Source organism: Salvelinus alpinus, chromosome 5 (genome assembly GCF_045679555.1).
Source record: "Salvelinus alpinus chromosome 5, SLU_Salpinus.1, whole genome shotgun sequence".
NCBI classification, from domain to species: domain Eukaryota; kingdom Metazoa; phylum Chordata; class Actinopteri; order Salmoniformes; family Salmonidae; genus Salvelinus; species Salvelinus alpinus.
In genome coordinates this window covers 79639159-79666927 of record NC_092090.1, presented here as the reverse complement: position 1 = coordinate 79666927, position 27769 = coordinate 79639159, and the positions used below count along the sequence as shown (strand labels likewise).

The following is a 27769-nucleotide window of genomic DNA, read 5'->3' as shown; positions in this document are numbered from 1 at the left end:
TGTGTTATACAGGAAGGAACCTGAAAGAATGTGCATGTGACAGGAAAAGTTTATTTTCATTTAGAGTTTTTGACTGCACTTTGCTCACTTTTAGGAATGGAGGGAGATGGGGACAAAGTTCAAAGAGAGCACATGGGGAGTAAGGGGGAGGAAGATTTTTTTAAATGCATTTGAAAGCTTAACAGCAGGTGGAGGGCTTAAACCAGACAGCTCAGAACGAGACGAGAAGAAAATCGAACTGGGGAAAATGAAATGAAAGCAAACTTTGTATTTTCCTGAACTGAAGAAAGACAGAAAGGTAATGACTCCAAAAGCCACAATTCTTCGTCTTTTGTGTAAGCGCTTGACTGCAGTGTGTCTTAGTGTGTGAATATGTGTATGTTTGTGACCTGTGGCCTGCGTAGTCTGTGTGTTGTGCTAGTGAGGTAAGGTTTAGACAACAGTGTAATGGAGGGAGAGGAGAGGAAATGGGGCCCTGGGCGTCTGACTAATCTCCAGAATGAGCTTATCTGGGCACTGCTGGGCTCTGGACTGTCCCGGGAGGTCCTGGTCCAAGCACTGGAAGAACTGGAGCAAGAGAGGGTCACCCCTGGAGCAGAGAAGGGGGACAGGGGAGATGGAGAGAGTTCGGAGGAGGGAGAAATGGATTTTCCACCACCAATATTCCAGGAGCTGGAGGCACTACCCTCAGAGGAGGCAGCCAGACAGAGGGCTCTGGTCGACCAACTGCTGCAGTAAGTAGCTCCCAAATCTCTGCCCTCCACCCTATCCTCTCCTTAACAACATACACATCAATCTCTTCATTTCATCAAACCTCAACTATTAATACAACAACACAATTGCCACATCCCTTTGCTGTGGTTTTATTCTCTCACACAAGCTTTCATTTCTCAAAACAATGTCCAACTCATTTGTTAAAAATTATTTAAAAACAAATACATTTTAGGGTGGTTACTTGATTCCGTTTTCCATTCTCTTTCTTTTCTGCTATCTTTTCCTGATGTTTTCTCACCAAGAAAAGAGTACAAATATGTGAGTTGTTCTTGGTCTTTATCAAATTTGGTCCCCCAATCCCCCCTTACTCCCTCATGCTCCTGCTTCACTCCACCCTTCCTCCCTCATTCTCCTGCCCCACTCGCCCTTCCTCCCTCCTTCTCCTGCTCCACTCCCCCCTTCCTCCCTCATTCTCCTGCTCCACTCCCCCCTTCCTCCCTCATTCTCCTGTTTCACTCCCCACTTCCTACCTCATTCTCCTGCTCCACTCCCCCCTTCCTCCCTCATTCTCCTACTCCACACCCTCCCTCATTCTCCTGCTCTACTCCCCACTTCCTCCCTCATTCTCCTGCCCCCACTCCCCACTTTCTCCCTCATTCTCCTGCACCCACTCCCCACTTCCTCCCTCATTCTCCTGCCCCCACTCCCCACTTCCTCCCTCATTTGCCTACTCCACTCCCCACTTCCTCCGTCATTCTCCTGCCCCCACTCTCCACTTCCTCCCTCATTTGCCTACTCCACTCCCCACTTCCTCCGTCATTCTCCTGCCCCCACTCTCCACTTCCTCCCTCATTTGCCTACTCCACTCCCCCTTCCTCTCTCATTCTCCTGCCCCCCACTCCCCCATTCCTCCCTCATTCTCCTGCTCCACTCCCCCCTTCCTCCCTCATTCTCCTGCTCCACTCCCCCCTTCCTCCCTCATTCTCCTACTCCACTCCCTCCCTCATTCTCCTGCTCCACTCCTCACTTCCTCCCTCATTCTTCTGCTCCACTTCTCACTTCCTCCCTCATTCTCCTGCCCCCACTCCCCACTTCCTCCCTCATTCTCCTGCCCCCACTCCCTCCCTCATTTTCCTGCTCCCACTCCCCCCTTCCTCCCTCATTCTCCTGCCCCCTCTTCCTCTTTGTGAGATCTCTCTCTGCCTCTGAGGTGGATTTAAAGGAGGGTTCCTCCTTTCCTGATTACTAATTACCCAGCATTATTCTCTGGCCATTTCTATCGCTGAATGAACTACATGCATGGGTTAAGATGAACAGAAATGTGCTGTGTGTGTGTGTGTACTTACTGTGTGTGTGTGTGTGTGTGTGTGTGTGTGTGTGTGTGTGTGTGTGTGTGTGTGTGTGTGTGTGTGTGTGTGTGTGTGTGTGTGTGTGTGTGTGTGTGTGTGTGTGTGTGTGTGTGTGTGTGTGTGTGTGTGTGTGTGTGTGTGGACGTGTTTAACTATTCTTGTGGGGACCAGAAGTCCCTACAGGAATAGTATACGAACAAAAAGTTGACCAGCTGGGGACATTTTGTTAGTCCCCACAAGGTCAAATGCTATTTCTAGGTGGTTTAGGGTTAAGGTTAGAATTAGTGTTAGGGTTAGAATTAAGTTAAATATTAAGGTTAGGAGCTAGGGTTAGTTGTAGGGTTAGGGTTAGGAGCTAGGGTTAGGTTTAGGGTTAGGATAAAGTTTAGGTTTTTGGGTTAGGGTTAGGGTTAGGGTTAGGGTTAAGGTTAGGGTTAGGGTTAGGGTTAGGGTTAGGGTAAGAGTACGGGTTAGGATTAGGGTTAGGTTTAGGGTTAGGGTAAGGGTTAGGGGTTAGGGAAAATAGGATTTTGAATGGGACTGAATTGTATGTCCCCACAAGGTTAGCTGTACAAGACTGTGTGTGTGTGTGTGTGTGTGTGTGTGTGTGTGTGTGTGTGTGTGTGTGTGTGTGTGTGTGTGTGTGTGTGTGTGTGTGTGTGTGTGTGTGTGTGTGTGTGTGTGTGTGTGTGTGTGTGTGTGTGTGTGTGTGTGTGTGTGTGTGTGTGTGAGAACAGATGTTAGTCAATATTTACTACAACTTGGAAGGCCATTTCATTTTCACCACATTTCAAACTACAACAAATACCTCAGATTATGGTATAACTGCTCATTGTATGTAACTTAAAGTTGGCAATTGTACAACAATTAGCATGAAAACACAGAACTTGACCAATCATGCCTTAGTATCAAAATGTATCAAACATAGATAAAGCTTTTGTATATTTTAACATTTAATATACATAATAGCTATGTTATGTACTATTGCTCACTATTGTGTCACAGCAAGTAGGCTATGTTTCTGGGTATTATTTCAAGTGACCGGAGAGAGCTGGACTTTGCCCTACTGTGCGTCCCCTTATCTCTTGCCAACACCTTATGCGCATGTGTTTTGTCTGTGTGTGTATGTGTCTGTGTGTGATAGGGAGGATCCATGGCATGTGGCAAAACTGGTGAAGAGCTACATGCAGCAGCATAACCTCCCCCAGAGAGAGGTGGTCGAGTCCACAGGCCTCAACCAGTCCCATCTCTCCCAACACCTCAACAAAGGCACACCCATGAAGAACCAGAAACGGGCTGCTCTATACAGCTGGTATGTCAGGAAGCAGGGCAAGATTAGCCAGCGTGAGTATTTGGCCAGCTGATAAGCTGACCCTGCCTGTACTGCAATATGACATTACAGAAAATTATAGGAAATTCTCAAAGCTGCTAATGAGAACCTTGACGACCTTGTACCTAGCCGGTGGGGATTCCGGTGGGGTGCCCCCACCCAGGCAGTGGCAGTGCTGGCAACAGTGCTGGCAACCACTAGCTGCAGTAACCCATGGGGAGGGGGTCACACTCGGACATTCAGAGAGGTGGTATATTATTGTGACCCTGGTGGCACAAAATCAAAGTCTGACTGCATGGAGATGCTTGGGAATATGGTCAATACGGGTGACCGTATTGTGGGTGTTTCAGGGAAAAGGTCTACATTTGACCTCCATCATCTAGGATGTGACAATGGTTAATAAAATCTCTCAATTTCTGCCCATTTTTTGCGCGGTCTTGCAGGCCTTCTCATGCAGCTGCAACTGTAAGTGCATTTGTAAATCAAGACCTATCTTGAGTTGGGCTCTGGGATGGTGCAATTGTTGAGAGTGTGAGCTTATGGTTGTGTGGGGGGTAAGGGTTGAGTGTGTGTGGGTGTATGTGTGTATCCCACAACTGTTGCGAAGGAGTAAAAGTTGTTAGGGACAATAGAGGATGATCCACAGCTATATATAATTTTTTATGGTTGTGTGGGGGGTAAGGGTTGAGTGTGTGTGGGTGTATATGTGTATCCCACAACTGTTGCGAAGGAGTAAAAGATGTTAGGGACAATAGAGGATGATCCACAGCTATATATAATACAAAAAGAGGTGAGGGCAATGGAAATGCATTTGGCAGTTGATCTACTTCAATTCGGTAAATGGCACTGTGTGCTCTTTTCAAAGGATGGATCCCAGTCGGTTCAGGGCTATGGGATACAGGGGGTCGAGGGTGGTCTGCCGGGCATTGGGATGACAACCCAACTCGGGATGAGGGGGGCTTTTAGCGGGTGGAACTGGATGGAATATGGGGAAAAATGCACCAAATTATTTTTCAATCTTCAGTATAGAAATGCTACCAAAATTGTTTTATTAAAACTTGTTACAAATGATGGAGTCACGCATGATTCACCAAATGATATTTTGAAAGAGGAAGTAAAGTACTTTAAGAATATGTTTTCGTTTCAGGCTCCTCCATCTCCACTAACTGAAACTAATTGTATGGATTTGTTTCCTAATAATAATGTAAAATTAACATCTGTACAGAAAGACTCATGTGAAGGCCAAATTACAGAGGAGGAACTGTTTGATGCAATTGGGGCCTTTAAGGCTGGGAAAACTCCAGGGCTGGATGGCATACCAGTGGAAGTTTACAAAACTTTTTTTGATATACTCAAAGGACAATTAGCATGTTTTAACCACTCCTATATAAATGGTAGATTATCAGACACGCAACAAGAAGGTCTGATATAATTATTACTGAAACAGGACTCAAGTGGTATATATAAAAGATCCAGTCCATTAAAAAAATTGGAGACCTCTTAAACTTCAGTGTTGTGATGCAAAATTCCTAGCAAAATGCTTGGCGCATAGAATGAAAAAACTATTGTCAGATATTATTCATCCTAATCAGACAGGTTTTTTACATGGACGATACATTGGAGATAATATAAGACAAGTACTGGAAACAATAGAATATTATGAAATATCGGGGACACCAGGCCTGGTTTTCATAGCGAATTTTGAAAAGGCTTTTGATAAAGTACGACTGGAGTTTATATATAAATGCCTAGAATATTTCAATTTTGGGGAATCTCTTATAAAATGGGTTAAAGTTATGTATAGTAACCCTAGGTGTAAAATAGTAAATAATGGCTACATCTCAGAAAGTTTTAAACTATCTAGAGGAGTTAAACAAGGTTGTCCACTATCGGCATATCTATTTATTATTGCCATCGAAATGTTAGCTGTTAAGATTAGATCAAACAATAATATTAAGGGATTAGAAATCCGTGGCTTAAAAACTAAGGTGTCATTGTACGCTGATGATTCATGTTTTCTTTTAAAACCACAATTAGAGTCTCTCCACGGCCTCATAGAGGATCTAGATACTTTTGCTATCCTCTCTGGATTAAAACCAAATTATGACAAGTGTATTACGTATTGGATCACTAAACAATGCAAATTTTACATTACCATGTAGTTTACCAATTAAATGGTCTGACGGAGATGTGGACATACTTGGTACACAAATCCCAAAAGAAAGAAATTATCTCACTCCAATACATTTTTATAGAAAGTTAGCAAAAAATAGATAAGATCTTGCTACCATGGAAAGAAAAATACCTGTCTATTTGTGGAAAAATCGCCCTGATTAACTCTTTAGTCATATCACAGTTTACCTATTTGCTTATGGTTTTGCCTACACCTAGTGACCTGCTTTTTAAATTATATGAACAAAAAATATTACATTTTATTTGGAACAGCAAGCCAGATAAAATTAAAAGGGCCTATTTATATAACGAATATGAATTCGGAGGGCAAAAATGATTAAATATTAAAGCATTAGACCTCTCACTAAAGGCATCAGTCATACAAAAGTTATACTTAAATCCAAACTGGTTCTCTAGTAAATTGTTACGAATGTCTCATCCTATGTTCAAGAAGGGCCTTTTTCCCTTTATTCAGATTACACCTGCTCACTTTCGGTTGTTTGAAAAGGTAATCATCTCCAAAATATCTTTATTTTTTAAACAAGCCTTAAAAAGTTGGTTGGAATTTCAGTTTAATCCACCTGAAAAGACAGGACAAATAATACAACAAATATTGTGGTTAAATTCAAATATACTAATTGATAAAAAAACTGTATTTAAAAAAAGAAAAGAAAAAGAAAAAGGTATAATTTTTGTGAATGATATCATAAATAGGACTGGTGGAGTTATGTCACACATGCAGCTAACACAGACATATGGAAATGTCTGCTCTACCCAAAATTACAACCAATTAATTGCAGCATTACCACAAAAATGGAAGAGGCAAGTAGAAGGGGAAAAAGTAAGGAACTTGTATGTCGGCCCTGTATTAAAGAACATAAATGGTTAAAGAAAAGTGTGATAAATAAAAACATATACCAATTTCATTTAAGGACCAAAAAACTGACAGCTGTGCATTATAAATTGCAAAATAGTTGGGAAGAGATTTTTGATGTACCCATTCCATGGCACATGGTTTATGAATTGATACGCAAAACAACGCCGGATTCAAAACTTGGAATTTTTCAATTTAAATTACTATACAAAATTCTTGCAACTAATAGAATGTTATATATATGGGGGATACAATCTTCCCAGCTCTGCAGATTCTGCTGTGAGGAGGCAGAGTCATTAGATCATTTATTTTGGTATTGTCCATATGTAGCTCGTTTTTGGTCACAGGTCCAGGAATGGCTGAAGAATTTCAACATTTGCCTACAACTAACGCTACATATAGCAATACTGGGCGATTTGAAAAGCCATAGTCAATCAATCAATAATATAATAATTATTTTAGCAAAAATGTTTATTTTTAATTTACAATCTGTAAAAGCTATGAGAATAGAAAGGTTCAATTCTTTTGTGAAGCATCACAGCACAGTTGAAAGATATATGGCAAATAGAAATCCGAAATGGATGATGTTGAGAGATAGATGGGAGGTGTTGAATGGAGCTGAAGGGTGGGACTAATAACAAGATAAACAATGTAAAACATACGGGATCTGTAAAATGTATATAGGTTCGGAACTTTTGTGAAATAGCACAGTTACAAATAGAAATCAAACTGGATGGATGTCAGGACCCGGTTACGAACTCGGGTCTCCGGTGTGAGAAACAGTCACTTAGCAAACTGAGCCACTAATAGTCGGCAGAACCCAGAAGATGAGGCAGACACAGCAGTACTTGAGACGGTGTTTTAATAAAGTAAAAAGGAAAGTTCCTCAGGCAAAAATATAAATCCACAACGTCAAAAGTAATTCCAAGAGAAAAAGGTAATCCTCCAAGTCAAAAGGTAAATCCACAAGGCGGTAGGTACAGCAGGAAAAAGCCTCAAAAGATAATCAAAAATAAATAAACGAGAACAAAAACAGAGTACCACAAGAGAGTTCAACTGGAGCAACAAATGTTCACAGCATCGCTAGGGCTGGGTGCTAACATTTAAACACAGAGCAAAGAACTGAGGAAAACTAAGGGTTTAAATACATTCAAGGGAAACGAGGCACAGGTGCAAATAATAACTGGAAACAAGGGAAAACAAAAGGGTCAAAAAAGCACAATGGGGGCATCTAGTGGCCAAAACCGGAACAATCCTGGCCAAATCCTGACAATGGACATCAGAAACAGAGGAAGAACTAAGAACAAACAAGAGAGAACTATTGTAAAGTAGACTGTGTCTGTAAAATGTGTATAAAAGGTATAAATTGAAAGTAAAAGCCGAAGTGTTTATTAGTTTATTCCAATTGGGGGATCGGTGGTAGGGTTTGCGGGGAATAATAAAGGTATATTCTTTTAAAAAGTATGTCTATATATGTATGTGTATGTATATATGTGTATATATATGCATGCGTGTTTGGATATATTTACCCAAACAAATATATGGGGGATTGGAAATGATGCAGACAATTACATTGATGGAAGCAACATTCTTTCCGCAATATTCAGCTGATCCACCCCTTAGAAGATTTTTTTTATTTTTTAAATAACATTTTTTTAAAATATGACATTACAGTATGGACTCTCTAAGTGTAACATTTACACTACCGTTCAAAAGTTTGGGGTCACTTAGAAATTTCCTTGTTTTTGAAAGAAAAGCCAAAAATTTCATCCATTAAAATAACATCAAATTGATCAGAAATACAGTATAGACTTTGTTAATGTTGTAAATGACTATTGTAGCTGGAAACGGCAGATTCTTTATGGAATATCTACATAGGTATACAGAGGCCCATTATCAGCAACCATCACTTCTGTGTTCCCACTTCTGTGTTCCAATGGCACGTTGTGTTAGCTAATCCAAGTTTATCATTTTAAAAGGCTAATTGATCATTAGAAAACCCTTTCGCAATTATGTTAGCACAGCTGAAAACGGTTGTTCTGATTAAAATAGCAATAAAACTGTCCTTTAGACTAGTTGAGTATCTGGAGCATCAACATTTGTAGGTTCGATTACAGGCTCAAAATGGCCAGAAACAAAGAACGTTCTTCTGAAACTCGTCAGTCTATTCTTGTTCTGAGAAATGAAGGCTGTTCCATGCAAGAAATTGCCAAGAAACTGAAGATCTCGTACTACTCCCTTCACAGAACAGAGCAAACTGGCTCTAACCAGAATAGAAAGAGTAGTGGGAGGTCCCGATGCACAACTGAGCAAGAGGACAAGTACATTAGATTGTCTCGTATGAGAAAGTCCTCAACTGGCAGCTTCATTAAATAGTACCCGCAAAACACGTCTCAATGTCAACAGTGAAGAGGCGACTCCGGGATGCTGGCCTTCTAGGCAGAGTTGGAAAGAAAAAGCAATATCTCAGACTGGCCAATAAAAATAAAAGATTAAGATGGGCAAAAGAACACAGACACTGGACAGAGGAAGATTGGAAAAAAGTGTTAAGGACAGACGCATCTAAGTTTGAGGTGTTCGGGATCAAAAGAAGAACATTCGTGAGACGCAGAAAAAATGAAAAGATGCTGGAGGAGTGCTTGACGCCATCTGTCAAGCATGGTGGAGGCAATGTGATGGTCTGGGGGTGATTTGGTGGTGATAAAGTGGGAGATTTGTACAGGGTAAAAGGGATCTTTAAGAAGGAAGGCTATCATTCCATTTTGCAACACCATGCCATACCCTGTGGACGGCACTTAATTGGAGCAAATTTCCTCCTACAACAGGACAATGACCCAAAGCACAGCTCCAAACTATGCAAGAACAATTTAGGGAAGAAGCAGTAGGCTGGTATTCTGTCTAAAATGGAGTGGCCAGCACAGTCACCGGATATCAACCCTATTGAGCTGTTGTGGGAGCAGCTTGACCGTATGGTACATAAGAAGTGCCCATCAAGCCAATCCAACTTGTGGGAGGTGCTTCAGGAAACATTGGGTGAAATCTCTTCAGATTACCTCAACAAATTGACAACTAGAATGCCGAAGGTCTGCAAGGCTGTAATGGCTGCAAATGGAGGAATCTTTGACGAAAGCAAAGTTTCAAGGACACAATTATTATTTCAATAAAAAATAATTATTTACAACCTTGTCAACGTCTTGAATATATTTCCTATTCATTTTGCAACTAATTTCATGTATGTTTTCATGGAAAACAAGGACATTTCTAACTGACCCCAAACTTTTGAATGGTATGTCTGTTAAATCATGACTACCTCATTCATTAATATTCACAATTAATTACCATAAATCTACACTGAGTATACAAAACATTGAATACTCATTGAATACTCCCCCACCTTTTTGACCTCAGAACATAAATGTATAATTGTTGTGCAATTTATAGGCTATATTGAGGCTATATGGCGTTAGTGTGAAGCCTATAAGCCTAATTAAGCTACAGGTAGAAAAAGTTCATCCACTGAGGCAAAAATAACAATCTGAGTTTGACTCAATAAGATAAAAGCTGTGAAATTGAGAGTTGAAAAAGAGAAGGGAGGGCCAGAAAAATAGACTGTTTGGGAAAGATTTGGTGAAGTGGTAAAAGAGGATGATAGCAGTGCCGGCGATGTTATGTGAGGCATTCTAAAGTCACAAGATAGGGACTTCAAATAGGCCTATGGCACGTCAAGGGAACTGTAGCCTATACTGTTCAGATGGGTTAAATGGAAACTGAAATCTGGACACTGACAGTAGGTCTATAACCTCTAATATAGCCTTAATATGAACTCCTGCAGAATACATTATTTCTTGCAGTAAAATGACACCAAATGTAGGCTAAATTTTTCTTTCTTTCAGCATCTTGAGAGAATTCGAATGTGCAGTTAGTTACCGTCTGTTGGTTGTGCCATCTTTATCAGCATCATAAACGCTGACAACTCAACCACATAAAATATGCATTCAAGCCAAACTGAAATCTTATCAGAAACATGTTGGTTCATTTTCACAGCTCTCTATTTCCTTACAACCGATCAAACTGATGTCATTTGGAAATTTTGCATAGAAAGGCTTTTTTGTTGTTATTTATTGCATTTTCTTCCTGGTCCCTATAAGTCTTTGCTCAGCGAAAGAAGCAGAGATGACTGAGAACTTCACCGATGTCAACTAGATTGAAGCATTCATTCTATCGATCTATGACATTATTTTGGAGAGCAAGGTTTTATTTAGTCTTCTAGGGCAACATATAGCCTAATGACAGAAGAGAAACTGCATGTATCTAATAATAGACAAGTTGACTAACAAATATCCTACCAAAATTAAGGAAATTATAAGCAGAAACAAATCTAAATCAGGCACCCCCTGTCAAAAAAGTGTTCTGCTGTCTCTGACTGCCTACAGAGCATTTTCTATACTAACGGGTTAGGGACAGGTACGGGCCTCAGATTTTCACTTTATCACATATAGTCTGTTAGTTGCATTTAGGTTATTAGCAATTGCAGGCAGGTGTGCGGGTGAACAAACAGCTGACCCATGGACCACTGCCATGAACACCAACGTGAAGTTCATTGGAGCATGTCAAATTGGGTGTCACATGAAACCTATATACATTTTCAACAATTTTCCATCCTAAAATGTAAGAATAAGCAAAGGCTTTGATTTCTGGTCAAACAGATGTAAAGGGGGTCTTAGACAACATCTACCAGAAAAAATATTTAAAAGTATTAGAAATTAGTCAATCAAAACATAATGTTGAAGTAAAGCCCCCTGCCAACAGATATCAACACTTATATTTTGTTTTGGCGTAATTACATGCCTTCTGTAAGTTAAAGAAACATTGACTTGTGATTCCATTACCAAAAACCTACATATCTCCAAGGTATTTTCTAGATGATGAAAGTTCACAGAAGTAGCAAGTAAAGGTAGGTAAAGGTACCTATTAGTTGGTATTTTTGCTGATATATAGTTTGTTTATGAATTATTAAGTCATTAAAACTCAATTCTGTTACCAAATCTTTAACGGAATTACTGCAATTGTGTCACGTGTGCTCCCTCTCCGGCCTCTAGGTCACCAGGCTGCTCGTTATGGCGCACGCCTGTTACCATGTTACGCTCACCTGCGCGTCATCAGACTCACCTGGACTCCATCACTTCCCTGATTACCTTCCCTATACATGTCACTCCCTTTGGCTCCTTCCCCAGGCGTTATTGTTTCAGTTTTCTGTCTGTGTGTTGTTCATGTTTCTTTCATTAAATGATGCACTCCCTGAACTTGCTTCCCGACTCCCAGTGCACTCGTTACAGAATAATACCTCACCAAAGGGAAGCATCATGGGGTGTTTTTATTTGAATTTTTTTGTGTGGGAGGTGATGTCGGGTCCGAACCGGAGCTACCTGGGAGGCCTCAGCCAGTTTATCGGGCTCCCCTGCCTCAGCTGGCTGGATGGGTTTCCATACCTCAGCGGGTTCGATAGGCTCCCGTGCCTCAGCGGGCTCGATAGGCTCCCGTGCCTCAGCGGGTTCGATAGGCTCCCGTGCCTCAGGGGGTTCGATAGGCTCCCGTGCCTCAGCGGGCTCGATAGGCTCCCGTGCCTCAGCGGGCTCGATAGGCTCCCGTGCCTCAGCGGGCTCGATAGGCTCCCGTGCCTCAGCGGGTTCGATAGGCTCCCGTGCCTCAGCGGGCTCGATAGGCTCCCGTGCCTCAGCGGGTTCGATAGGCTCCCGTGCCTCAGCGGGCTCGATAGGCTCCCGTGCCTCAGCGGGCTCGATAGGCTCCCGTGCCTCAGCGGGCTCGATAGGCTCCCGTGCCTCAGCGGGCTCGATAGGCTCCCGTGCCTCAGCGGGCTCGATAGGCTCCCGTGCCTCAGCGGGCTCGATAGGCTCCCGTGTCTCAGCGGGTGAACAGGTTCCCGTGCCTCAGCGGGTGAACAGGTTCCCGTGCCTCAGCGGGTGAACAGGTTCCCGTGCCTCAGCGGGTGATCTGTCACCATCATTACATGCACCTGCGCATCATCAGACTCACCTGGACTCCATCACTTTCCTGATTACCTTCCCTATATATGTCACTCCCTTTGGTTCCTTCCCTAGGTGTTATTGTTTCCGTTTCAGTTTCCTGTCTGTGGGTTGATCATGTTTCTTGTTTTGTTCATTAAATGATGCACTCCCTGAACTTGCTTCCCGACTCCCAGTGCACTCGTTACAAATTGAATAGGCTACAATGGGAAATCATAGTAGTCACAATGGTTGTCCTCCCTTCCACTGGCATACTGTTATGTTCAGCTCATAACTTTTTCTCTCTTTCTGTCATTTCGTGGTCAAAACAAGACTGTGAAAAAAGTCTGGACAACCCCTTCCTCTCACTCTGCCGCTCTCTCGCTCTACTCTCTCTCTCCAGTTAATGCCACCTCTCCCGGCTCTTACTGGCACCTACCATGACACCTACCACCTACCCTCCTTCCATTTACTGTAATAAGCATCCTCACCCACTGAGCACTGACCGACACCGGACGTCCATGGGCGTTGAAAAGTAGTTGAAATTTGGTCAGCCCGCCCTTGCCTGACCAAATCTGAACCAATCATAGACTATGTTTCTCAAGTTTGGCGAGCACAGTACAGTAGAGCACAGTAGAGAACAGAGTGCAGTACAGTAGAGCACACTAGAGTAGGGTACAGTATACTGTACTGAACATATCTACTTTTCTCTACCGTGCTGTACTGTATTGTACTGTACTCTACTGTGCTGTACTGTGATGTCCAAACTTGTGAAACATAGACGTCTATGATTGTTTAAGATTTAGTCTGGTCCGGACGAACCAAATGTGGTCTTGTTTGGGGCCGGAGCTCATTACAATAATAGCCAGTGTTTAGGATACATCACCATGAAGAGAATGATACTCATATCCATAATTATGCATTTCTGTATAGTAGCTTACAGATCAGAGAGCCATGATGTCAGGGCTGGTTCCAGGTATAAGCTACATAAGCGACCGCTATTTTTTACTTATTTATTTATTTAACCTTTATTTAACTAGGAAAGTCAGTTAAGAACAAATTCTTATTTACAATGAGTGGACTGGATGTCCAATGAGTGGACTGGAGGTAAGTGGACTGGAGGCAGGGCATGAAAGGGATAACGAATCCAGTTGTTTGTGTCATCCATTTTGGGAAAGTACCTGCGTAATTGCGCACCCAACTCACTCAGGTGCTTCGCTATATCACATTTGACATTGTCCGTAAGCTTGAGTTAATTTGCACATAAAGAATCATAAAATGATGGAAAGACCTGTGTGTTGTCCTTGTTAATGCAGACAGAGAAGAGCTCCAACTTCTTAATCATAGCCTCAATTTTGTCCCTCACATTGAATACAGTTGCGGAAAGTCCCTATAATCCTAAATTCAGATCATTCACGGGAGACAAAACATCACCCAGATAGGCCAGTCGTGTGAGAAACTCGTCATCATGCAAGCGGTCAGACAAGTGAAAATCATGGTCATTAAAGAAAACTTTAAGCTCGTCTCTCAATTCAAAAAAACGTGTCAATACTTTGCTCCTTGATAACCAGCACACTTCTGTATGTTGTAAAAGCGTTAAATGGTCGCTGCCCATATCATTGTATAGTGCAGAAAATACACGAGAGTTCAGGGGCTTTGCTTTAACAAAGTTAACCCTTTTCACTGTAGTGTCCAAAACGTCTTTCAAGCTGTCAGGCATTCCCTTGGCGGGGAGAGCCTCTTGGTGGATGCTGCAGTGTACCCAAGTGGCGTCTGGAGCAACTGCTTGCATGCGCATTACCACTCCACTTAGTCTCCCTGTCATGGCTTTTGCGCCATCAGTACAGATACCAACACATCTTGAACACCAAAGTCCATTTGATGTCACAAAGCTGTCCAGTACTTTAAAAATATCCTCTCCTGTTGTCCTGGTTTCCAGAAGAGGATGTCTTCCTTAATTGACCTCCCATAAATGTAACGGACATATATCAGGAGCTGTGCCAGGCCCGCCACGTCTGTTGACTCATCCAGCTGTGACGCACAGAATTCACTGGCTTGTATGCGAAGCAGTAATTGTTTCAAAATATCTCCTGCCATGTCACTGATGCATCCTGAAACATTATTGTTTGATGAAGGCATTGTCTGTATAGTTTTTTGGGCCTTTTCCCCCAGCAGTGTCACTGCCATATCCACAGCAGCAGGAAGAATTAAGTCCTCCACAATAGTATGGGGCTTGCCTGTCCTAGCCACTCGGTAGCTCACCATATAAGACTCTTCTAGCCCTTTCTTATTAATGGTATCTGTTGCTTTTATTCACGTCTTACTAGTCGAAAGTAGTCTTAATTCTCACTCAAAAAACTCCCGTGGCTTATTTTCCAAATTGGCCTGTTTTGTTTCTAAATGCGCAAGAGTAAAGTTTTCATCGAGTTGTGAGATAGACAACATCCGGCGCCGAAACGAGATGGCCGCCTCGCTTCGCGTTCCTTGGAAAATATGCAGTATTTTGTTTTTTTATGTGTTATTTCTTACATCGGTACCCCAGGTAATCTTAGGTTTCATTACATACAGTCGGGAGGAACTACTGAATATACGATTAACGTCAACTCATCATCGTTCCTACCAGGAATATGACTTTCCCGAAACGGATCCAGTGTTTTGCCTTCCACCCAATACAATGGATCTGATCCCAGCCGGCGACCCTGTGCGACGCCGTAAAAGGGGAAAACGAGGCGGTCTCCTGGCCAGGCTTCGGAGACGGGCACATCGCGCTCCACTCCCTAGCATACTACTCGCCAATGTCCAGTCTCTTGACAATAAGGTTGATGAAATCCGAGCACGGGTAGCATTCCAGAGAGACATCAGGGATTGCAACGTGCTCTGCTTCACGGAAACATGGCTAACTCAAGAGACGCTAACGGAGTCGGTGCAGCCAGCTGGTTTCTTCATGCATCGCGCCGACAGAAACAAACATCTTTCTGGTAAGAAGAGGGGCGGGGGGGTATGCCTTATGATTAACGAGACGTGGTGTGATCATCATAACAACACACAGGAACTCAAGTCATTCTGTTCACCTGATCTAGAACTCCTCACAATAAAATGTCGACCGCATTATCTACCAAGGGAATTCTCTTCAATCATAATCACAGCCGTATATATTCCCCCCCAAGCAGACACATCGATGGCCCTGAACGAACTTTATCTGAATCTTTGTAAACTGGAAACCACACACCCTGAGGCTGCATTCATCGTAGCTGGGGATTTTAACAAGGCTAATCTAAAAACAAAACTCCCTAAATTCTATCAGCATATCGATTGTGCTACCAGGGCTGGAAAAACCCTAGATCATTGTTATACTAATTTCCGCGACGCATATAAGGCCCTCCCCCGCCCCCCTTTCGGAAAAGCTGACCACGACTCCATTTTGTTGATTCCGGCCTACAAACAGAAACTAAAACAACAAGCTCCCGCGCTCAGGTCTGTTCAACGCTGGTCCGACCAATCTGATTCCACGCTTCAAGACTGCTTCGATCACGCGGATTGGAATATGTTCCGCATTGCGTCCAACAACAATATTGACGAATATGCTGATTCGGTGAGCGAGTTCATTAGGAAGTGCATTGACGATGTCGTACCCACAGCAACGATTAAAACATTCCCAAACCAGAAACCGTGGATTGACGGCAGCATTCGCGTGAAACTGAAAGCGCGAACCACTGCTTTTAACCAGGGCAAGGTGACCGGAAGCATGACCGAATACAAACAGTGTAGCTATTCTCTCCGCAAGGCAATCAAACAGGCTAAGTCCCAGTACAGAGACAAAATCGAGTCGCAATTCAACAGCTCAGACACAAGAGGTATGTGGCAGGGTCTACAGTCAATCACGGATTACAAAAAGAAAACCAGCCCCGTCGCGGACCAGGATGTCTTGCTCCCAGACAGGCTAAACAACTTTTTTGCCCGCTTTGAGGACAATACAGTGCCACTGACACGGCCCCCTACCAAAACCTGCGGGCTCTCCTTCACTGCAGCCGAGGTGAGTAAAACATTTAAACGTGTTAACCCTCGCAAGGCTGCAGGCCCAGACGGCATTCCCAGCCGCGTCCTCAGAGCATGCGCAGACCAGCTGGCTGGTGTGTTTACGGACATATTCAATCAATCCTTATCCCAGTCTGCTGTTCCCACATGCTTCAAGAGGGCCACCATTGTTCCTGTTCCCAAGAAAGCTAAGGTAACTGAGCTAAACGACTACCGCCCCGTAGCACTCACTTCCGTCATCATGAAGTGCTTTGAGAGACTAGTCAAGGACCATATCACCTCCACCCTACCGGACACCCTAGACCCACTCCAATTTGCTTACCGACCCAATAGGTCCACAGACGACGCAATCGCAACCACACTGCACACTGCCCTAACCCATCTGGACAAGAGGAATACCCATGTGAGAATGCTGTTCATCGATTACAGCTCAGCATTTAACACCATAGTACCCTCCAAACTCGTCATCAAGCTCGAGACCCTGGGTCTCGACCCCGCCCTGTGCAACTGGGTCCTGGACTTCCTGACGGGCCGCCCCCAGGTGGTGAGGGTAGGTAACAACATCTCCACCCCGCTGATCCTCAACACTGGGGCCCCACAAGGGTGCGTTCTGAGCCCTCTCCTGTACTCCCTGTTCACCCACGACTGCGTGGCCATGCACGCCTCCAACTCAATCATCAAGTTTGCGGATGACACTACAGTGGTAGGCTTGATTACCAACAACGACGAGACGGCCTACAGGGAGGAGGTGAGGGCCCTCGGAGTGTGGTGTCAGGAAAATAACCTCACACTCAACGTCAACAAAACAAAGGAGATGATTGTGGACTTCAGGAAACAGCAGAGGGAGCACCCCCCTATCCACATCGCCGGGTCAGTAGTGGAGAAGGTGGAAAGTTTTAAGTTCCTCGGTGTACACATCACGGACAAACTGAATTGGTCCACCCACACAGACAGCGTCGTGAAGAAGGCGCAGCAGCGCCTCTTCAACCTCAGGAGGCTGAAGAAATTCGGCTTGTCACCAAAAGCACTCACAAACTTCTACAGATGCACAATCGAGAGCATCCTGTCGGGCTGTATCACCGCCTGGTACGGCAACTGCTCCGCCCACAACCGTAAGGCTCTCCAGAGGGTAGTGAGGTCTGCAGAACGCATCACCGGGGGCAAACTACCTGCCCTCCAGGACACCTACACCACCCGATGTCACAGGAAGGCCATAAAGATCATCAAGGACAACAACCACCCAAGCCACTGCCTGTTCACCCCGCTATCATCCAGAAGGCGAGGTCAGTACAGGTGCATCAAAGCAGGGACCGAGAGACTGAAAAACAGCTTCTATCTCAAGGCCATCAGACTGTTAAACAGCCACCACTAACATTTAGCGGCCGCTGCCAACATACTGACTCAACTCCAGCCACTTTAAAAATGGGAATTGATGGAAATTATGTAAAAATGTACCACTAGCCACTTTAAACAATGCCACTTAATATAATGTTTACATACCCTACATTACCCATCTCATATGTATATACTGTACTCTATATCATCTACTGCATCTTGCCATCTTTATGTAATACATGTACCACTAGCCACTTTAAACTATGCCACTTTATGTTTACATACCCTACAGTACTCATCTCATATGTATATACCGTACTCTATACCATCTACTGCATCTTGCCTATGCCGTTCTGTACCACCACTCATTCATATATCTTTATGTACATATTCTTTATCCCTTTACACTTGTGTGTGTATAAGGTAGTAGTTGTGGAATTGTAGGTTAGATTACTTGTTGGTTATTACTGCATTGTCGGAACTAGAAGCACAAGCATTTCGCTACACTCGCATTAACATCTGCTAACCATGTGTATGTGACTAATAAAATTTGATTTGATTTGATTTGATTACTTTTGCACATATAACACACTGTGGCTGAGGAAAGGCACTACTCCCAATATAAGTGAACCCCAAATCAATGTAGTTCTCACCATACGTCCCTGTCTGTTGTTCGGTGCTTTTCCGGGTAAGGGGGCAGTAGCTCTTCGGCTGCATCAGATTCACAACTGTCAGTGTCCATGCTAGCTGGGCTAACAACAAATGTAGAATTACTGATGCTAACAGAACAACTTGTGTCTCTTGTGTAGAGCTGGTATGTGTCTCTATGGACGCGGGCCGTACCTTTTTTTTAACCATTTATCCATTTTCAAACTGAATGAGCAACAGCTACGTTTGGCTACATATGGACCGTTAGTGGAATTCCTGCGAGAGAGTAACGGTTAATGTGATTGGATGTTAATTATTTGACTAGGCTACCTGTATTTGACATTGTGTTGTTATTTCGCTGAACACTAGATGGTTTCATTTTATTTTTGGCAGTGAAACGAGGCTACTCAGGCAAGAAAAAAAACTCACCCAAATGTATAACCATGTTGGAAAATATAAATGGACTGTATGAAAATGTGAAAAAGACTTAAAACTTTAAAAAAAAAAGTGAATCACATTTTTATTTGGCGTACCCCTGATGGCATTGCGCGTACCCCTGTTTGGGAATACCTGATCTAGTTGATGATCCCTGCTATAAAGCCTTGGCTGCAGGTTCAACAATTTACAGCTCTGATTTTCTCCCCATCATAACCGCCAGGGGTGTAAATAACAGTGTTTTCCTTGAAAGGGGGATCATTTGAGCTTTACAAAAATGCCAGAAATATTACTTTATTCAACAAATTGCACAAAAAAACAACATCCGCAACTTGCATTTGCGGACTGCAGGACCACAGATGAGTGAATAGCAGTGCACACGGGAAAATAGAGCTTCTAATGTGATCAAAGTAAAAGTAGCCTACATTTATTTATTTTTTATTTATTTCACCTTTATTTAACCAGGTAGGCAAATTGAGAACACGTTCTCATTTACAATTGCGACCTGGCCAAGATAAAGCAAAGCAGTTCGACACATAGAACAACACATAGTTACACATGGAGTAAAACAAACATACAGTCAATAATAATACATGAAGGTAGAGAGAGAGTAAACATTGTTTCTAGATGAGGTTAGTTACAAGTCAAGTGTCCTGGCTTCGCAGCAGTTCAAAAGATTGATGAGTGACTGAAGTGACGGCTTGGGAGCTGTGCGGGAGAGCTGGGCAGATTAGCTCAATCAGACCGTGCAACTGAAAGATGTAAATTCTGCCAAGAATTGCATGAAATATTCTGCATGCATTCTTAGGATTGGACAAAACAGATGAAAAGGCGCTTCATGTCAAATTTAATGTCCATTAGTCTCACATGGAGTTATTGTCTCATCCCATTTTCGTCAACTACACTGAACAAAAATAAATGCAACATGTAAAGTGTTGGTCCCATGTTTCATGAGCTGAAATAAAAGATCCCAGAAATGTTCCATATGCACAAAAAAAAATATTTCTCGAAAATGTTGTGCACAAATTTGTTTACATCCCAGTTAGTGAGCATTTCTCCTTTGCCAATATCATCTATCCACCTGACAGGTGTGGCATATCAAGAATATGATTAAACAGCATGATCATTACACAGGTGCACCTTGTGCTGGGGACAATGAAAGGCCACTCTAAAATGTGACGTTTTGTCACACAACACAATGAAAAAAGATGTCTCAAGTTGAGGGAGTGTGCAATTGGCATGCTGACTGCAGGAATGTCCACCAGAGCTGTTGCCAGATAACTTTGTTAATTTCTCTACCATAAGCCGCCTCCAACGTCATTTTAGATAATTTGTCAGTACGTCCAACAGACCACGTGCATAGCGTCGTGTGGGCAAGCGGTTTGCTGATGTCAGTGTTGTGAACAGAGTGCCCCATGGTGGTGGTGGGGTTATGGTATGGGCAGCTATAAGCTATGGACAACGAACACAACTGCATTTTATCGATGGCAATTTGAATGCACAAAAATACTGTGACGAGATCCTGAGGCCCTGTGTTCCCAGTCATTCGAAATCTATAGATTAGGGCCTAATGAATTTATTTCAATTGACTGATTTCCTCATATGAACTGTAACTCAGTAAAATCTATGAAATTGTTCCAAGTTGCGTTTATATTTTTGTTCAGCATAAAATTATAAGTAATTGTAATAGTTATGTATTTTTTTTAGGCTGTCATTGTAAAAGAGAATTTGTTTTTAACTGACTTGCCTAGTTAAATAAAGGTTTTTCCAGGGCTTCAGGAATAGGTCATTGACGAGTATTTTTTCGTCATTTATTGGTTACAAAATGAACACTGGCATGTCAGCAACAACATTTTAGATTGGTAAATTTGTATACTCAGCTATCTAAACTTGTAGTAATCATGGTCGAATTACCAACCGGGCACGCAATTTCACTTAGGGCCCCCAAAAGGCCCTGAATATCATTACCATAATTCCATTGCCAGATGTAAAACCACTTCACTTACTGTAGTTCAATAACCAAAATATTTGTTTTTCAAACTCAAGGTGCCATGTCATAGCTGACACCCAGTTCTTTTTGAAGCCATCTTTGAATCTTAATTCGGGGCAGATATTTTACCGTTTTTGGTAAACGTGAACGCATAAAAACTGAGGGAGATTTTACCGTAATTCTGTTACCAAACAAACTTTGCATCTGCACACTTCTTCTAGTAAATGTGTTTTTGTTCAATTGTCTGTGTACATTGTTCAAAGTAGTCCTTGTGTATAGAGTTGAATGGTTTGTTAAACTTTGAAATCAATGTTTTTTGTTTGGCATACATTTTAATGTGAAAGTGTAATTCCGTTACCGTGGAATGTTTTTTTTTTTATATATATTTTTTTAACCTTTATTTAACTAGGCAAGTCAGTTAAGAATAAATTCTTATTTAAAATGACGGCCTAGGAACAGTGGGTTAACTGCCTTGTTCAGGGGCAGAACGACAGATAAGGTAAAAACCTTGTATTCGATCTTTACCAGGGATTCGATCTAACAACCTTTCGGTTACTGGCCCAATGCTCTAACCACTAGGCTACCTGCCACCCCAATTGCCCATTACGTAACCCCTGTTACATGTATTCCGTTACTACCCAATATGTAACATAATAAGATCCTGTGAATTATCCCTATGTTTAAAAATATATATAACACAATCCTGTCTGAATAATACTGATACTAATGTAAATACTGATATTAATATGACGATAGCAGATGAACAATACAAAAATATGCATGTTTTCCATGCAGAGTTTACCAATGCCAGTCATGCCCTTGGGACCGGAGAAGAGCAGGGAGAGGACATAAGGAAAGGACGGAGGAACAGGTTCAAAAGGGGACCCGCCTCCCAGCAAATCCTATTCCACGCCTATGAACGACAGAAGAACCCAAGTAAAGAGGAGAGAGAGGGATTAGTGGAGGAGTGTAACAGGTGAGATAGGGGTCAGATGGAGTCAGATGAAAAGTAATGGAAATGGTAAGAAATGTTCCCAGTTCCAGTGCAATGGAGGAGCTGTCATTGTCATTTTAGCGTGTCCCTTTTAAACACGTTTTTCTTTCTCTGGGGCCTTTCTGGCTCTCCCTCAGGGTTGAGTGTCTCCAGAGGGGTGTGTCTCCATCCCAGCTGGCTGGACTGGGCTCTAACCTGGTGACAGAGGTACGAGTGTACAACTGGTTTGCTAACCGCCGCAAGGAGGAGGCATTCCGCCATAAACTGGCTCTCGATACGCCTTACACCAGCCAATCAGCAAGCACCACCAACCACACTCTCTCACACAGCCCTGTGCAAGGTATCACTCACTAAGACCAAAGTAAATAAAAATATTAATTAATTTAATCCACAAACAGCATAATTAATCATTCATGTTGTCCTCAGATGTTCTGTTATGTACTATTATTAGTACCGCGATACAGAGGAACAGAACCAAGACTGCCAGCGTGCAAAATGTCCTTATACCAGGAAACACCTGATCCTAACTCATCCTAACACTCTCCCTCTCTTCCAGGCATGAAGTACAGCCAGCAAATCCCATGTGACAGTCTGGGATCAGCGAGGGGTCGCAGTGGAGACCGAGGCTTGGGAGGCCGCCTGGCCAGCACCATCCAACTTGAGCCCAGCCACACACTCCTGGAAACACACTATCACAAACTAGTGAGATCACCTACCATTATACAGTGCATTCGGAAAGTATTCAGACCCCTTCCCTTTTTCCACATTTTGTTACGTTATAGCCTTATTCTAAAATGGATAAAATACCAAAAATCCTCAATCTACACACAATATCCCATAATGACAAAGCGAAAACAGTTATTTTAAAATCTTTACAAAATGTATTAAAAATAAAAACAGAAATACCTTATTTACATAAGTATTCAGACAGTTTGCTATGAGACTCGAAATTGAACTCAGGTGCATCCTGTTCCCATTGATCATCCTTGAGATGTTTTTAAGTCCACCTGTGGTAAATTCAATTGATTGGACATGATTTGGAAAGGAACACACCTGTCTATATAAGGTCCCACAGTTGACCGTGCATGTCAGAGCAAAAACCAAGCCATGAGGTCGAAGGAATTGTAGAGCTCCGAGACAGGATTTTGTCAAGGCAAAGCTCTGAAAAAGGGTACCAAAAAATGTCTACAGCATTGAAGGTCCCCAAGAACACATTGGCCTCCATCATTCTTAAATGGAAGAAATTTGGAACCAGCAAGACTCTGGCCGACTGGACAAACTGCGCAATCGGGGGAGAAGGGCCTTGGTCAGGGAGGTGACCAAGAACCCAATGGTCACTCTGACAGAGCTCTAGAGTTCCTCTGTGGAGATGGGAGAATGTTCCAGAAGGACAACCATCTCTGCAGCACTCAACCAATCAGGCCTTTATCGTAGAGTGGCCAGACAGAAACCACTCCTCAGTAAAAGGCATATGAAAGCCCGCTTGGAGTTTGCCAAAAGGTACCTAAAGGACTCACAAACCATGAGAAACAAGATTGGTCTGTTGAAACCAAGATTCAACCAAGCGTCGCGTCTGGAGGAAACCTGGCACCATCCCTACGGTGAAGCATGGTGGTGGCAGCATCATGCTGTGGGGATGTTTTTCATTGGTAGGGACTGGGAGACTAGTCAGAATCGAGGGAAAGATGAATAGAGCAATGTACAGAGAGATCATTGATGAAAACCTGCTCCAGAGCACTCAGGATCGCAGACTGGGGCGAAGGTTGACCTTCCAACAGGACATCAACCCTAAGCACACAGCCAAGACAACGCAGGAGTGGCTTCGGGAAAAGTCTCTGAATGTCCTTGAGTGGCCCAGCCAGAACCCGGACTTGAAACCGATCAAACATCTCTGGTGAGACCTGAAAATAGCTGTGCAGCAACACTCCCCATCCAACCTGACAGAGCTTGAGAGGATCTGCAGAGAAGAATGGGAGAAACTCCCCAAATACAGGTGTGCCAAGCTTGAAGCGTCACACCCAAGAAGAATCGAGGCTGTAATCGCTGCCAAAGGTGCTTCAACAAAGTACTGAGTAAAGGGTCTGAATACTTATATAAATGTGATCTTCAAATTTGCTAAAATGTCTAAAAACATGTTTTTGCTTTGTCAATATGGGGTATTTTGTGTAAATTGATGAGGGGAAAAAATTATTTAATCAATTCTAGAATAAGTATACGTAACAAAATGTGAAAAAAATATTAAGGGGTCTGAATACTTTCCGAATGCACTGTATAATCATTAACCATATCTCTCACCGACACACATTGTCACCAACCAGTGAGATCACAAACAACCTCCCATTTTCACAAACCAGAGAGATCAGCAAATATGTTCACATAATCACAATACACACCACCACAATACACATCATCACAATACACATAATCACAATACACGGCATCACAATACAGAGATTATTAACTGCACCACAACATCATGCAAACCAGTGTGATCACAAATAATATTATATCATAAAAAGCCAATCACAAACCACAATATATCATAATAAGCGAATGTGATCACAACTCATATTACATCATAATAAGCCAATGAGAGAGCAAACCATATTTATTACATCATAATATAAGCCAATGAGATCGCAAACCATATCATCACAAGTGATAGATCATCATGTAAGCCAGTGAAATTACAAAGCCATATCGCATAAAACTAGTAAGATCGTACAATACTTCCATCCATCATAAACCTTTGAGTTTACAAAGCATCTCAATCCTTACAGTAATCTATGTCTGTGGTTGTCACTATCTGCCAACCACCCTCTTTCCCATCTCAGGTATCAGGAGGTGGTCCATTGCCCCCAGTAAGCACCCTGACCTCACTCCACAGTCTGTCTGCCTCACCTTCTCCCCCCCAGGGACTCGTCATGGCCTCCTTGCCCAGCACCATGAGTCTGGGAGAGTCCTCTCTCCTCATAGGTAACTTATGACATTATCGATCATAGTCTGCTTTACACCCCCTGCTATATTGTGGATAAAAAGTTACCTGTCTAACAGAACACAGAGGGTTTTCTTTAATGGAAGCCTCTTCAACATAATCCATGTAGAATCAGGAATTCCCCAGGGCAGTTGTCTAGGCCCTTTACTTTTTTCAATCTTTACTATTGACATGCCACTGGCTTTGAGTAAAGCCAGTGTGCCTATGTATGCGGATGACACAACACTATACACGTACGCTACTACAGCGAGTGAAATCACTGCAACACTTAACAAAGAGCTGCAGTTAGTTTCAGAATGGATGGCAACGAATAAGTTGGTTCTAAAGATTTCAAAAACTAAAAGCATTGTATTTGGGACAAATCTGGTTCATCCTTGGGAGTAATTTCCAAACGCATGAAGGTATCACGTTCATCTGTACAAACAATAGTACACAAGTATAAACACCATGGGACCATGCAGCCGTCATACCGCTCAGGAAGAAGACGCGTTCTGTGTCCTAGAGATGAACGTACTTTGGTGCGAAAAGTGCAAATCAATCCCAGAACAACTGGAGGAAACAGGTACAAAAGTATCTATATCCACAGTAAAACTAGTCCTATATCGACATAACCTGAAAGGCTGCTCAGCAAGGAAGAAGCCACTGCTCCATAACCGCCATAAAAAAAACAGACTACGGTTTGCAACTGCACATGGGGACAAAGATCGTACTTTTTGGAGAAATGTCCTCTGGTCTGATGAAACAAAAATAGGACTGTTTTGGCCATAATGACCATCGTTATGTTTAGAGGACAAAGGGGGAGGCTTGCAAGCCGAAGAATACCATCCCAACTGTGAAAAGCGGGGGTGGCAGCATCATGTTGTGGGGGTGCTTTGATGCAGGAGGAACTGGTGCACTTCACAAAATAGATGGCATCATGAGGAAAGAAAATGATGTGGATATATTGAAGCAACATCTCAAGACATTAGTCAGGAAGTTAAAGCTTGGTCGCAAATGGGTCTTCCAAATGGACAATGACCCCAAGCATACTTCCAAAGTTTTGGCAAAATGGCTTAAGGACAACAAAGTCAAGGTATTGGAGTGGACATCACAAAGCCCTGACCTCAATCCCATAGAAAATTTGTGGGCAGAACTGAAAAGCGTGTGCGCGCAAGGAGGCCTACAAACCTGACTCAGTTACACCAGCTCTGTCAGGAGGAATGGGCCAAACTTCACCCAACTTATTGTGGGAAGCTTGTGGAAGGCTACCCGAAACGTTTGACCCAAGTTAAACAATTTAAAGGCAATGCTACCAAATACTAATTGAGTGTATGTAAACTTCTGACCCACTGGGGATGTGATGAAAGAAATAAAAGCTGAAATAAATCATTCTCTCTTCTATTATTCTGACATTTCACATTCTTAAAATAAAGTGGTGATCCTAACTGACCAAAAACAGGGAATTTTTTACTAGGATCAAATGTCAGGAATTGTGAAAAACTGAGTTTAAATGTATTTGGCTAAGGTGTATGTAAACTTCCAACTTCAACTGTAAATACACATCCTACACATTGTACCCTCCTCTCAAATGGCTCTAAGTCTGTGCATATTATGAAAACGACTGCATCAATAGCCTAGGCTTGTGGAGACACATATTGTAGGCTACAATATGAGGAGGAAATTATAATCCACTGACTCACCATGCACAGCTCACTCGCTGGTGACAGCCGGTGTTCGTGCAAAAAGCCTCTCGCTCTAGTTTTACTTTGTAAAAAACACACACACACACAAACCTAGGCCTAGGCTATTTTACTTTGTAAAACAATATTTGGAAGTTGATCAAATATTTTGGTAACCTACAGCAGATAGATTAGTCTTCTATTTTCAGCAGGAGCCATTTGCTTTGCAACCTGTGTTTTCCTGCGATTGTATTTGAAATATTGCGAAAGGCCTGTTTTGTCTGCATACTGTTCAATGAAAGATTTGCCACGCATTCCCGACTGTATTGCCTTGTTATTGGGCAACACACAAGCCACAGCTTGGTTATTTTTTTAAAGAAGCTATTGATCCTCTGTGGCTAAATTATATACTGCGTGCACAATTAGGATAAATAAGGATCAATTTTATTGTTTAACAAACAGTCAATCCAAAATGTTATTGAACCTCAAACCTGAATGTTTAACAGAGGAAAGTGAGTTTTGTCTTTCTCAGGGAATGTAAGTGTGCAGAATTAATAGGCAACTAAATTACAAAAATAATTTCTCCCAACTCACTTGTTAATTCTCAATTTTTAGAGTAAGTGTAACAAATAACACAAAATGACAATTAAATAAAAATGTTGGCCTTTCAAAAATATTCAGTGACCAATATAACCACCCTTCTTTTCAATAACTTCCATGAGCCTTCCATCCATGAAGTCTGTCAGTTTCTTGATCTGTTCACGATCAACTTTCGCTGAAGCAGCGATAATGGGTTCCTGGTAGCTTTAAGTTTAATTCCTATCAAGTCTTTTGCGCCTTTTCTTCTCCATGCGTTTTTTTGCACCCCAGTTGACTATTCGCAAACAAAACGTTTGATTGTCCGGTGGTCACGCCTCAATAGTTTAGCTATTTCAAGTGTTGCTTCCGTCTGAAAGGTATTTTACAATTTTTGACTTTTCAGTGTCAGTTAAATCTCTTTTTTGGTCCATTTTACCTGAGGTAATGAAGATGCCTAATAATTATTCACACCTTGATATAAGATGTTATTCACTTTCGCCACACCCTCCCTCATTACACAAACACATATCACCTGCAAATGATTAAATCCAATAAGCATTCAAGTTTATATGGTTTGGAATTGGAAAATATGCATAGAAATAATGATAAGATCAGAATACTCACCTGACTATTAATTG

The 27769-nt window shown here is 42.4% G+C and overlaps 1 protein-coding gene across 2 annotated transcripts; it reads left to right on the top strand.

Annotated features, from left to right (window-relative positions):
• Window positions 1-165: 165 nt before the first annotated feature.
• On the top strand, window positions 166-25988 carry LOC139576903 (hepatocyte nuclear factor 1-alpha-like). Of its 2 annotated transcripts, XM_071403478.1 has the most exons (6): window positions 166-734; window positions 3208-3407; window positions 21701-21881; window positions 22037-22239; window positions 22456-22601; window positions 24734-25988. In XM_071403478.1, exons 1-6 carry the CDS (start codon window positions 448-450, stop codon window positions 24884-24886), a joined length of 1170 nt encoding a protein of 389 aa, XP_071259579.1. In that variant the 5' UTR covers window positions 166-447; the 3' UTR covers window positions 24887-25988. The 2 variants fall into 2 exon arrangements, with proteins under 2 accessions (XP_071259579.1, XP_071259578.1); XM_071403477.1 differs by lacking the exon at window positions 24734-25988 and having other exon boundaries at window positions 22456-24688.
• The last annotated feature ends 1781 nt before the right edge of the window (window positions 25989-27769 follow it).

Excerpts from the sequence above, each read along its gene's own strand:
- LOC139576903 (XM_071403477.1), top strand. The coding sequence starts at position 448 with ATGGAGGGAGAGGAGAGGAAATGGGGCCCTGGGCGTCTGACTAATCTC. Across the intron at positions 735-3,207 it reads CTGGTCGACCAACTGCTGCA|GGAGGATCCATGGCATGTGG; the intron begins GTAAGTAGCTCC and ends TGTGTGTGATAG. Across the intron at positions 3,408-21,700 it reads GCAGGGCAAGATTAGCCAGC|AGTTTACCAATGCCAGTCAT; the intron begins GTGAGTATTTGG and ends TTTTCCATGCAG.